The 12,865-nt window shown below is 57.7% G+C and overlaps 1 protein-coding gene across 4 annotated transcripts; it reads left to right on the forward strand.

Moving 5' to 3' along the window:
* POLR3H (RNA polymerase III subunit H) lies at positions 1–12,220 on the forward strand. Of its 4 annotated transcripts, none has more exons than XM_026479549.3 (7): positions 1–65; positions 341–470; positions 2,785–2,881; positions 8,648–8,734; positions 9,183–9,246; positions 10,691–10,892; positions 11,907–12,220. In XM_026479549.3, the coding sequence occupies exons 2-7, from the start codon at positions 360–362 to the stop codon at positions 11,958–11,960; spliced, it is 615 nt and encodes a 204-aa protein (XP_026335334.1). In that variant the 5' UTR covers positions 1–65; positions 341–359; the 3' UTR covers positions 11,961–12,220. The 4 variants fall into 4 exon arrangements, with proteins under 4 accessions (XP_026335334.1, XP_026335337.1, XP_026335335.1 ...); XM_026479550.4 differs by lacking the exon at positions 1–65 and adding an exon at positions 76–267; XM_057316365.1 differs by lacking the exon at positions 1–65 and adding an exon at positions 77–193.
* The last annotated feature ends 645 nt before the right edge of the window (positions 12,221–12,865 follow it).

A 12,865-nucleotide genomic window follows, 5' to 3' on the forward strand; every position in this document is an offset into this window, starting at 1 on the left:
GGTCTGTTCTCCGGAAGCGACGGGATTCGGAATCTCTCCCTAAGTCAGCTGCGCGTGGGAGCGTGGTGCGTGGCCCCGGCGCGTGGAGCGCGGCGCGTGGCAGGGCAGCGCGCGGTCGTGTGGCGGGTGCTTTCACCCCTCCCACTAGAGCGAGGGCCTCTCCCGCTGAGCCTCAGTTTCCTCACTTTGCAGGGTCTGAGCACACCCCGCACGGGGTACCCGGCGCCCTACCGCGCAGCCCTGTTCCCGGCCTTGGTGGTGGTGGAGGTGTTTCAGCGATTGGGACGGGGCGGAGGGGGTTCGGCCCCAGACGGTGCGTGACTGACCCTCACATTCCCAGGGCCCCAACGCCGGCCGGGATGTTCGTCCTGGTGGAGATGGTGGACACTGTGCGGATCCCCCCATGGCAGTTTGAGAGGAAGCTCAACGACTCCATTGCCGAGGAGCTGAACAAAAAGTTGGCCAACAAGGTACTGGGCCGACGGGGTCGCTGACAGGTGTTGGCACTGGAGGGCCCAGCACAGCCCATCTGCCCGCTGCAGGCCTGGCCTTGGTCGTGCCAAACCTTGGCCTTGGGCAAGTAGCTTAACGTCTCGAAACTCAGTTTCTTCACCTGTACATGGGATGAGGGTAATCCCCCTGGCCATGGGATGTTAGAGGGAGTTAAAAAAGAAACTGGGTTTGAAAAAGGCCATGGTAACTGGGAAATGCTAGATCCCACACTGCCGGATTACTTTGCAATCTGGGACGGGTCACTTACCCCCTCTGGGCCTCAGTTTCCATTTGTAAAATGGAAGTAATAATGGCTGTCCAACCGCACACTGTTCTTGTGAAGATGGACAGTGGTTTAGATTAACCTTCAGAAGGTTGATTCATTCATTCCAGCAGAAAAGTATTTGTGCGCTTTTTATATGCTAGCCCTGCATGCCTTAGTGACAGCTAGTCTGTGGACTTCCCACTGCCTTTTCTATAGTAACCCTCCCTCAGTTACTCTATGTCATATCAGTCTTTCCTTCTTAGATGGTTATGGTTTTTCTTTCCAGCTCCATCATGGCAGGGACCTTTGTCTTCTTCCCCACATGGTACCCTCATATTTAGCCAGAGCCTGGCACACAGCAGATGTTCCATAATTGTTGAATGAATGAAGCAGACCAGGTTCTGCCCTGTAGTGCAGGGGAAAGCAAATATGAATGAGAGGGAGCCGTAGTTGAGTATGTGATGACAAGTTAGGTAGGTGCTGTGAAGGACAGGCATTCACAAGTCTGTGGAATGAAGGAGATCTCTGTCTACAGTGAGGGAGAAAGCAGTTTTGTTAGGGATGTGGCATTTGAGCTTGAGCTGAGAGATGATGCTGAAGAGAAACTAGGGGATTCATTTTTGAGGGTGAGAGAGGGCTGTGCAGGGAGAAAAGTGGGTAGGCAAAGGAAACAGCATGTGCAAAGGCCCTGTGGCAGGAGGGAATATTTCACCCATCATAACATGGAAGAAGCTGGCAGAGGAAGAGAGGGGAGGGCAGACTGGAAAGGTGGCAGGAGCCAAGCTGCACGGGGCCTGCAGGATGTCATGGCTGTATTGGTCTTCATCTGTAGAATAGCAGGAGGTGATAGGCTGAGAAGGAGCCAACAAGAGGAAGGTTGGTTGGCTTTAGACAGGAGGCCAGTCCCTTCCATAGAGGCTGAGGTCATAGAAGGGAGGTGTATGGATCTGGGGAGTTGTTGGTGGAGAGAACTCATAAAGTCCTTAGTGGATGGCTTCCGGTTACTTTGTGAGGTAGAAGGTCAGGGGGTCTGTGGAGGAACGAAGTGTGAGCATCGTGGAGAGAGAAGGTGTGAAAAGTCCAAGAAGGGAATGTAGTCCCTTTGGGTCCTTCAGTGACCTGTTGAGACGAGTTTTCTGTATTTGAGTCATTTGAGAGGAGGCTGCACAGAAGAGGTCCATGGTCCGGCCAAGGGCACAGATCTTGTGCTGCCAAAGCCACCAGACTCTGTGCCTCATTGTGGTGAGGTCTGGCCTGGACCCTGAGTTTTCTGAGCTTCTTGCTAATCCTTGAACAGTCCTGCAGGGTCTGTAATTGGTTGGTGATGACACGGGTGGCAGATAAGGTGACACCATGCAGGCCAGTGTTTGGAGCACTGTGGGGTGGGGATGGGGGCATGGGATGCTGTCTGCCTAGTCTGAGGGCCTTGGCCATGTGTCACTCTGCCAGCCTCAGTCCCTGTGGCCACGGCTGTGTGTCTCAAACTTTGTGAGCAGAATGGGGATTAGCTGGGACTCTGACACTCACTGAGCTGTGATCTCTAGCGTGGACCTGGAGACTCTGCGAAGTGGAGGTTTAAACCAGGGTTCCCTGGTTGTCAATGATCCTGACTAATAGTGATCCATGGTTGACTGTTATTACTTCTAGCATTTGAGCCAGACACTGGCAAGGGACTTCACATCCATTTTCTGTCTTTATTTAACAAACCTGCAGCCTGTTAGGTCCATTTTTGCATAAGAGGGAAACTGAGGCTCGGAGACGTGACCTTGGAGGTCACACAGTGGGTGTTGAAACTGGCACTGTAACCTGGGTCTGCCTTGTCACAAAGGCCCTGCTCTTTCCAGAGCTCCAGATCCTTCAGGGGCCCTGTACCGGTGGTTACCTCAGACAGTGCCCCAACTCATTTCTGGCTGTCAGATGGGGATAATTACACCTGCCCTGGGTGGTGAGGGTCTCAGGAGAGCATGCGGGGAAGCCGGGCCTCAGTGTCATGGTGTGTGTGTGTGGGTGGGTGTGGGTGCACACAGGTCGTGTACAACGTTGGGCTTTGCATCTGTCTGTTTGACATCACCAAGCTGGAGGATGCCTACGTGTTCCCAGGGGACGGCGCATCGCACACGAAAGGTGGGTGCCCTTTCCTCTTTTTTTATTTTAACATATTTTTATTTATTCATTTGAATAATTTATTCATTGGAGAGAGAATTTATTCATTTGAGAGACAGCACATGTGTGAGCAAAAGCACAGTGGGGGGTGGGGGTCAGAGGGAGAGGGAGAAGCAGCCTGATGCGGGGCTCCATCCCAGGACCCCAAGACCATGACCTGAGCCAAAGGCAGATGCTTAACTGACTAAACCACCCAGGCGGCCTACCCTTTCCTCTTTGGCATTGGGTTTCTTGGGGTTTGGTTTTTGGTTGTGGGAATCTTGGTCTAGGGATTGGGAGACCAGAGGCCTAGTCCTGACTCTGCCAGGAATTGACTGGGTGGCAGTGGGCAGAATCTTCCCCCGTCTGGGCCTTGGTTTCCTCATCTATAAGAAACGTGGATGAGGTGATTCTTTTTTTTTTTAATGATTATATTTGTTCATCTATTTGAGAAAGAGCTCGGGAGAGTGTGCATGTGCGAATGCGGGGAGGGGCAAAGGGAGAGGGAAAGGGAGAAAATCTCAGGCCAACTCCTTGCCAAGTGTGGAGCCCGACGCAGGGCTCGCTCTCACGACCCTGAGATGAAGAGCTGAGCTCAGAGTCTGTCACTACATGACAGGGCCAGGTGCCCTGGACAAGGTGAATCTGGAGGCCTCTCCGGCTCTGAGATTGTGGCAGTCTCGTTTATTGCTGAGCTCTGCTCTGCCTGGCCCTCAGATTGCTCAGTCTGGTTGGGGGGTGGCCAGACAGGTAAGGGCACTTGGAGTGGTCATTGCTGGGTTAAAAGTGGAGAGCAGGGGTGCCTGGCTGGCTCAGTCGGTAGAGTGTGTGACTCTTGATCTCAGGGTTGTGAGCTCAAGACCCCTGTTGGGTGTAGGAATTACTTAAAAATAAAATATTTTGGGGGGTCGTCTGGGTGGCACAGTGGTTAAGCATCTGCCTTCGGCTCAGGGCGTGATCCCGGTGTTCTGGGATCGAGCCCCGTATCAGGCTCCTCCGCTGTGAGCCTGCTTCTTCCTCTCCCACTCCCCCTGCTTGTGTTCCCTCTCTCTCTGGCTGTCTCTCTCACTGTCAAATAAATAAATAAATAAAATCTTTAAAAAAATTTTTTAAATAAAAATAAAATATTTTTAACTGTGGAGAGCAGAAGGGAAGTGCATCTGTCGCTTGGGGAGGAGGCTGGTTGAAGATGGGGGACTTGGAGGGGCACTAGGACATAATGATTAAGTATAGCCTCTGGATTCAAATCCCAGCTTGGCCACTTACTTGCTGTGCCCTGTGCAGAATATGTAATCTCCCCGTGCCTGTTTCCTTGCCTATAAAATGTAGTTAACAGTAGATTTTATATTATAGGACTGTTGCGAGAATACTAAACTCATACCTGTGAAGGTCTTAGGATGGGTCCTTGGCACATAGCGAGGGCTCAGTGGCTCGTTGATTGGAACTGTTTCTCCTGATTCTGTGCATCCACTGAACGGGTTCTTTGGGGCTGGCCTATCCAGGGCTGGGTGGGGTCGGATGGCCTCATGTGTCGGGTGGTTGGGAGACTGGTTAGTGGGGAGGAGGGGTCCTCACGGGACGGCTCATCTCTGCTGCACGTGGTCTCATCTCTCCGCGGGGGAGAGTGGGCACCACAGTGCCGACAGCGTACACGCAACTTTACAAGCCTCTGCTTATATCCCATTGGCCAGAGCAGGTCACATGGCTGAGGCTGGCCTCAAGAGATGGGAAAATAGACTCCCCCTTTCCATGGGAGGAGCTGCAGTCTTCATAGCAAAGGGGTGTGCACCCTGGGAAGGGAAGGGAAGGTTGGTTACCAGACCTGGTTGTTTAGAGGGCCGGTCACCTTGGCTAGGATTCTCCGGGAGGGAGTGGGGCATTCTCTCTCCTCCCTGGACCCAGCCAAATCAGAAGCAGAGGGTGGGGGGCGCCTGGGTAGGGCAGTTGTTAAGTGTCTGCCTTTGGCTCAGGGCGTGATCCCGGCATTCCGGGATCGAGTCCCACATCGGGCTCCTCCGCTGGGAGCCTGCTTCTTCCTCTCCCTCTCCCCTGTTGTGTTCCCTCTCTCGCTGGCTGTCTCTCTGTCACATAAATAAATAAAATCTTAAAAAAAAAAGAAGAAGAAGAAGCAGAGGGTGGGGTGAGGGGGCACTGAGGTGGTTCAGGGCTAATCAGAGTGTAGGCCTGCAGCTTGCCATCGGCTAGGCACTCAGAGCTGCTGAATCACAGTCTCTGGAGGTGAGCCCGCAGACTGCACTTTAACAAGGAGCCAGGTGCTTCTCGCACAAGGCCAAGTGTGAGGAGCCCTGTGCTAGCCCGTCCTGGTCAGCCTCTGGATACAGAGATGTCGAGCATTCCAGAAGGTGCCACGAGGCTGACTGGTGTCTGTGTCCAGGAATCCAGAGACTTAATTAGTTCACGGAGATGTTACCACGCTCTGTGGACAGCCCTAGGAAACAGGCTGAATCTGTACGCACTAGGAGCATTTAGCAGAAAAATAAAACGGTGACATGAAAACAAGACCACAGGGCCTCTGTTTACGGAGAAGGTTGCCCTTGAGCTGAGCCCAGTCCCTGCCTTCAGACGGTTGTCCAGAGGACGACTGGTAAGAGGCAGCAGAGCTTCAAGGAAAGCTGGGAGGAAAAAGTTAAAATTAAGGAAATTCCGTTCTTTCATTTGGTTGTTTCTGCCGGTTGGTGTAAGATTTCCACTGTTGGTTTTCATTGTCCCCACATCCCCAGTCCATCCTGGGCCCCTGTTTCCTTGGGAATGAGGTGTGAGGATTAGAGCCCTGGGTGAGGCATGTCACATGGACCCGGATTTGAATTCTGGCTCTGCCCACCCCCCACCCCCCTGCCAGGGTTTGGACCTTGAGCAGGTAACTCCGCCTGTCTTGGCCTCAGGTTCCTCTTCTGTAAAATGGGGTCAGCACTTGGAGCTGTGAAGCTCGTTGTGGTCTGCAGAGCGCCGTGCAGGCGCGGTGTTCTGTCGTGGGGTTCCATCGCCACGCTTCAAGGCTGATCCTCCACCCTGGGCCCCTCTCCTGCCTCCCCCCTCACCCCACTGCCTCACCCAGGCCTGCGGCCAGGTTGTGCGAAAGGAGGCCTCAGCACCAGGCCTCCCCCTTTGCGATGAGGGCTCTTCGCTTGCTGTACTTCCTTCTCCCCAGGCCGGATCCCTTCACCTCTCTCAGGCATAAGTGCTCTCAAGATGTCAGCTCTGTGACTTGTGACACTGCGCCCAGGTGTCCAGCCTCAGCTCTTGTCACTTAGGGTACTTGGACGTGACACCAGTCCCACGATCCCCTTGCCCCGCAAGCCGGCCGGACCTGGCCTCTCTGGGGAAGCCCCTCTTGATCTGTGCCACCACCCCTGCCCTGCTCGGAGCTCCAGAGCGGACTCTTCATGCCCACCGTTTGCTTTGCTCTGTTTTCATTTTTTTGGTTGCACTAAAATACATGTAACATGAGACTTACCATGTTAACCGTCTTTAGTGCCCAGTTCAGTGGCATCGAGTACGGTCATTGCTGTGTAACGCCACCAACCTTTTCCTCTTCCCAAACTGAAACTCTGCCCCTCTTAAGCACTCACGCCCCATCTCCGCTGCTCCAGGGCCCTGGAGACCACCGTTGTACTTTCTGTCTCTGAGTGTGACGACTCTGGGTACTTCATATAGGTGGGACCATCTAGCGTCCACCCTTTGTGGAAACTCACTACATCCCGAGGCAGCGCTGCTTCTCCTGGGACAGGTTTGGCCCGAGCCTGCCCCTGAGAGCAGGTCTTCCTCTTACCGGTCCTGCAGACGCATCCTCGTTGGCTTTCCCGGCTCCCGTCTGCCCACCACACACCCCGGAACTTGAGGTGGGGCTCTTGGAAGGTGGCTGCAAATACGGCCCTGGCCTGGCTGGCCCTCCCGCTGGTCTGTGGCCTCCTTTCGTTTTTAATGGAGATCTCATTTACATGCCATAAAATTCACCCTTTTAAAGCTTACCATTCAGTAGCTTTTAGGATATTCACAGCTCTGCAACTGTCACCACGATCTAATTCCAGAACATTTTCCCCACCTCAGAAAAGCAACCCTGTACCTGTCAGCAGTCGCTCCTCATGCTCCCCCCGCCCCCAGCCCCTGGCAGCTACCGATCTACTTTCTGGCTCTGGATTTGCCTATTCTAGACATCTTGTGTAAGTGGAATCACACGGTGTGTGGTCCTGTGTAACTGGCTTATTTTACGTAGCGTCCCGTCCCCGAGCTTCGTCCATATTGTGGCGGTGTCTGTACTCCCTTCCTTTTTAAGCCTGCATAATATTCCGTTCCGCGGCAGACTACGTCGTGCTGACGCATCATCTGCCGATAGCGCCTGCGTTGGCCGCCATGTGTGGTTGTTCCAGACCGGAGCTCCCTGGGAACGAGCCCGCGTGCTATCTGCCCCGGAAGCCCGCTGCCCACACCGGCCCTGGCGCAGACTCGGTAGAGGCTCTGCGGGGATTTGTTAAGTTGAACTGAGCGTTGGGTCATATGGGGGACAGGGTTTTTCCATCCTGTGGATGAGTGACCCTTGGCTGCCCTCATCTGCTCTCCGCAAGGTCAGCATGAGGCTCTGGCCACAGGGAGGGAGGGGATACCAGCTGCCCCCTCTTCCTGCCTCACGCTTCCTGCCCGGTGGGGCCACGGAGAGGCAGCCTGGCAGGGCGCTGGGGGCCCCGTCGGCCCTCCTGGCCGTAGGGCAGTGTTGGCAGAGCAAGCAGCTGAGGGTGCTGGTGACGGAAGCCTGTGTCTAGGGACGACACCTGTCCGAGGAAGGCAGAGTCCACCCTGTGGCCCTGCTTGGGTGTCCAGAAAGACCTGGAGTCTTCCCGTGGGAAAACAGGGCCGAAGAGCTGTGTGGCTGTGAGCAGGTTACGCAGCCCCTCTGAGCCGCTTCCCCATCCTCACAGCTGGGAGGCGTGACGACTGACACGAGTGGGTCGCCATGGGCACTGTGTGACTGGCAGGACGTAGCCTCACGGTTATTTTCTAGCTCTGGCGGTGTTCAGGCCAGTGCTGGTCACCACTTTGGGGCTGTCAGGGGCAGGAGTGATGAGGTAATGGCTTCTGCCAGGTCTGGGGGTCCATGTGTGATGGGGGCACAAACCTTACCTGATATTTTCCTGGGGGTCTGCTGAGTGGGGACCACCTAGGGCAGGGCCTGAGAATCACAGAGGCATTTTTATTGGCTTCTTGCCTCTGCCTCTCCATGGCCCCCCTCCATTTCAGGACGTTTTTAACATCCTGTTCCAGGTCAGAGCTCTGCCTGGGGCAAACTTTCCCATCAGGGGGAGACGGGCAACTTGTTTCCGAACTGGCTCCCTTTTGCGTTACTTCTGCCCTTTCTAGAACTTAAGGGAGTGAGTCTAGAGGAAGGGTGGAATTGACTTTGGAGTCATCCGTGGCCCAGAATCTGGGTTCAGGAGTGACTTGTCGGGTGGGCTTGGGGGCGAGCCCTCCGTTCCAGGGCCACTGCTGTTGGCCTGTTATGGGGGCTGTGCTGTGGCCTTGCAGGGGACGGGGTGTGGGTCCCTCCAGCTCCGCTGGTGGGTCTGGACCCACGGGGGACTGCGTATGGAGTGCCCAGCAGACTCGGGGGGATAGCTGCAGGGCCTCCGGGTCAGCGGGCTGGCGAGTGCGGTCAACACTGGGAAGCTGGGGCTGCCCCAGAGCAGCCGTCCCTCACGTGCCTGCTCGTCGCTGACTTTCTTCCTTCGCTTCCAGTCCATTTTCGCTATGTGGTGTTCCATCCCTTCCTGGATGAGATTCTGATTGGCAAGATCAAAGGCTGCAGCCCGGAGGGAGTACACGGTAATGGTGGCCCCAGCTCCTCACACGAAGCCTGGGAGCACGTTGGGGCAAGTGGCCAGGCCAGCAGGCCTCCCTTCAGCTTCTGTGCTCGGCCACATGGTCAGGGGAGGGGTCAGATACAGAAGCAGAAGGCCCTGAGCTGTCAGGGATGGTGAGTGAGGGCAACACACAGCCCCCTCGTGCTCACGGAACAGTGAAGGCCGTGGCCAGCTGTGGGGTTACCCGGGAGGCCTTAACTCGGGACCTCGGGGCGGGCACAGCAGCTGGTGAGGGGGCTCGGGGTCCCAGGCACCCTCTGGTCCCTGTTTTGTGTGGTGTCCACCGCAGGTTTTGGTGGCTGAGTGGCATAGGCAGAGGCGTGGGGCTCCGAGGTGGGGGTGGGGGGACTCAGATTTCCACGGCGACAACTGCCCTTGTCCCATGCTCTCACTTTCTTCATGTGTTCCAGTCTCTCTAGGGTTCTTCGATGACATTCTCATCCCCCCAGAATCGCTGCAGCAGCCGGCCAAGTTGTATCCTCCCAGGGTTAAAGTGGGTCACAGGGGAGCTAGGTCTTTCCAAAGGGCAGTCCCTGCTCCTTGGGGTGACCCTGGGGCCTGTGATCTGAAACTGACCTCTGGGTCCGGTCCCCCCCCCCCCCCCCCCGCCTGCACTTGTGCTTCAGAAGTGCTGAGCTGCCCATGCTCCCATGCTGACCGGGGCGTCCCCACGCCTGTGCCTCTGTCTGGGTTCTCGTGCTCTGTAGGTGGTGTGCTGTTCACTTTGCTTCGGTTGTCCTCTCAGGGGTCATCTCAGAGATCCCCTCCTTGGAGAGGTTTGCCCTGATTGGCTCGCCTCCCTGCTTCCCTGCTATGCAGACAATACCATTGGCTGACATCTGAGGGCTTGACTGTGCCTGGTCCTGGGCTGGGTTGTTTCCCTCTGCTGGCTATCCCCATTGCCCTGCCCCAGCCCTTGCCTGGTTGCATTGGGGTTGTCTGTTTCTGGGGGTCCTCGCTGAGACTGCTCCCTGGAAGGGACCCTGTCTTGTCAGGACCGTGTCCACGGGGACCAGTGGGGGACGTGGCTCACTGGGTTGAGGCCAGACCCTGCGCGGGAGCGCCACTAGAGGGCGCTGTGCTCCTCAGTGTGGGCTGCTGGAGACTTCCAGAGTGCTGCCCTCACTGGTTCACCAGAGCGCGCTGGCGGGGCCTGTCCCTGGCGCCAGGGCTTGTCAGAAAGCCTGGTCCTGCCCCGCTGGCCTCTCGCTGGCCATGGGCCCTCAGGCAGGTGACCTTGCATCTGCCGGGCCTGTCCTCCTGAACACCGGGCAAGTCCTTGCGCTGCGTGCTGGCCATTTTCATGGGGCACAGGTGGAAGGGGGTGTGGAGTCGCGCTGTGCGGAGAACAGAGCATAGTGTTAGCTAGCCCTCCAGGACCAACGGTGCGGCCCCATGCAGTCCCGTGGAAAGCACTTTCCGGGGGTGCTGCTTTAGTACCTCCTCACCACAGCCCTGCAAGGGCAAGGGGACCCGAGACGCAGAGGTCGGGCCTGGCCTGGGTCACGACCGGTGGAGCGGAAGTCTGACCGTGGCAGTTGGCCTGAGAGGACACACAGGCCCAGTCAGAGCTGGCAGGGAGGGGACCCTGGGCAGCAAGAGGCCTTCATCATTCCTGCCTCAGGAGGTGGGACTCGCTCTGCTCGTGAGCCTTCTTCCTGTTCTGGTGCCCTGAGGATGTGTGTGCCCGCCTGGCTGCCGTGCCAGGCTGGGGGGGGCCTGTGGTCCCCAGCGTTCCCGCTTTTCCCGGTGGGGCCCAGATCTTGCCCGGCCTTGCCTCTTGCACATGGTGGGCTGCTTCTTGACACCCCAGCCAAGGTGATCTCATCCTAGGATCGGATTTTCCTGGGGGCAGGTGCCGGGGGAGGAACCCCCGCCAACCCGCTCGGTTGTTGCCTTGACCCCGCGCCCCGCCCAGTGACGAGGCAGAGCAGGTGTGGGTGTGGGAGTACGAGACAGAGGAAGGAGCGCACGACCTGTACATGGACACCGGCGAGGAGATCCGCTTCCGGGTGGTGGATGAGAGCTTTGTGGACACGTCCCCCACGGGGCCCAGCTCGGCCGAGGCCACGTCTTCCAGCGAGGAGCTGCCGAAGAAGGAGGCTCCATACACGCTCGTGGTGCGTTGCGCTGACGCCGCGGCCGAAACCAGGGGCAGCGATGTGGTGGGAGAACCCAGGCAGGGGAGCGGGGGGGGGGGGGGCAGCTTCCTAGGGTGTTGACTTGGGCTTCCCTGCCTGGAGCCCCTCATCCCGCAGGTCAGGGCGCATGTCCCTGATGTGTTCTTAGGCCATCACTTCTCCCTGGGGGACCTGTTTCGGAGGCCGGGGCATGACAGCGGGCGCTGGGGAGGGAGGGAGTCAGCCTGCTGGCGGCAAGAGGCCTGGAGCCCACGTGGGGGGACCCGGCTGCCAATAAGGGGCTGAGAGAGAAAGCAAGGAAGGGGCTTGGGAGCGGGTCGAAGCCCCGAGCACAAGGATGGGGCTTCGGGGAGGGGCGACCCTTCATCAGGGCTGCTCCCATACCTGATCGGGCGGCGTGTGGGGTGGCAGGGGAGCTGCGACCAGATCTGACTGGGGTTGCCTCTGTCTTCTACCCTCATGAAGGGACTGCGATGCAGGGCAAAGTAGGACACGTTTCCGGGGCTGCTAGTAGGGTCTCCTGGTATAATGTGTGCTGCAGGTGGTGTGCGTGGGGCCGCTGTGCTTTGTCAAAAACCTGCGGCCAAGGGCATCCCCCCTGCATGTATTTGGAGGCTGCGGTGCAGGCACTAGGCCTTCCTGGCAGGACAGAGAGCGTTACCAGCCCTGGCCTGCCGGTGCCCGTGTTTGGGCAGGCCTGGGGGTGAGGAAGGGAACCTGACCTGGCTGAGGCCTTGAGGCAAGGGGCCATGCCCTTAGAGAACCAGCGCTTTCCTCAGAGGCCTCGGGAGAGGGGAGCTGGGCCGTGTGTTCCAAGTGCCAGCTGGGACACTGCTGGGGTGACCCCTGGATTTCCCCACATCCTCTTGGCTGGCGTGTTCTTGCTCCACTATTCCCTTTGCGGGGGGCCCGGAGGGGTGGGCCCCTCTGCCTCCCCAAGATGGCTCAAGCCCTGAAGGCAGATGGAATGTGCTTGTTCTCTCCCCCCCGCAGGGATCCATCAGTGAGCCAGGCCTGGGCCTTCTCTCCTGGTGGACCAGCAGCTAGCCCTGGGCCTCGACGGCGGACCTGGGCCAGTCCAGCAGACCCCACCCCAGCCCTGGGGAAGGTGGTGCAGCTGTCCACGAGGACCACAGCCGCTTCCACAGATGCCGAGGAGCAGAGCGTGTGCCCCACCAGACTGTCCCCTCCTTGCCATCCTGGGCTTGCTCCTGCTGGAGCCACCCCCGAGTCCCAGTGTCCCTCCAGACTTCTGCGTTTCAGCAACAGCACAGACATTGAATAAAGGCAGCATCAGTCAGGGAGGAGCCACCCTTGTCTCCGTGATCTAAGGTCACCGACCTGCCACAGCTGGGACTGCATGTCCTTTCTCTCCCCAGTTCGCTCCTGCAGGTGACCTCCCCCTGTGGCAGGACTTGGAGGCTGAGAGAGTGTTGGCCTCAGGCTGGGCTCTGGGCTAAGCTTGGTGGCTCCCTAAAGTAACTGAGAGTGAGAGGCTGGCCTGGGGTAGCTGCTAGTTGTTGTCAAGTCTTGACTTGACCTTTTAGGGACAACTGCCTTTTTCCCCACCAGCATTTGGAAGGTGGGGCCTGGACTCAGCCAGGCCAGCACCGTCAGGAAAGTGGAGACGGTGGGCTTAGGTGGCCCAAGGTCTGGGCTGGTGACCAGCTGTGTTGTTCTCCTCCCGTTCCCGGCCCCCAGCAGGACAGCGGTCCCTTTCAGACCCCGGCCACTCCAGGAACACTCTGTGGGCCTGCTGGTGACGCCAGATCCTGGACGAGGGCAAACACCACCTTGCTGATTCAGCAGAAGGGCTTTGCCAGATTCCTCCTGCCTCTTCTTCACTCACTTCCACAGAACCCGCGGGCTTGTTTTAGGGCGCCCACTGGACACCGTGTTTCTGTCAGGCAAGTCTTGTGCTGAGGAAGGGCCCTCCTCAGAGCCCGCCTCCT

The sequence above is a fragment of the Ursus arctos genome, unplaced genomic scaffold (genome assembly GCF_023065955.2).
Source record: "Ursus arctos isolate Adak ecotype North America unplaced genomic scaffold, UrsArc2.0 scaffold_21, whole genome shotgun sequence".
Lineage (NCBI taxonomy): Eukaryota > Metazoa > Chordata > Mammalia > Carnivora > Ursidae > Ursus > Ursus arctos.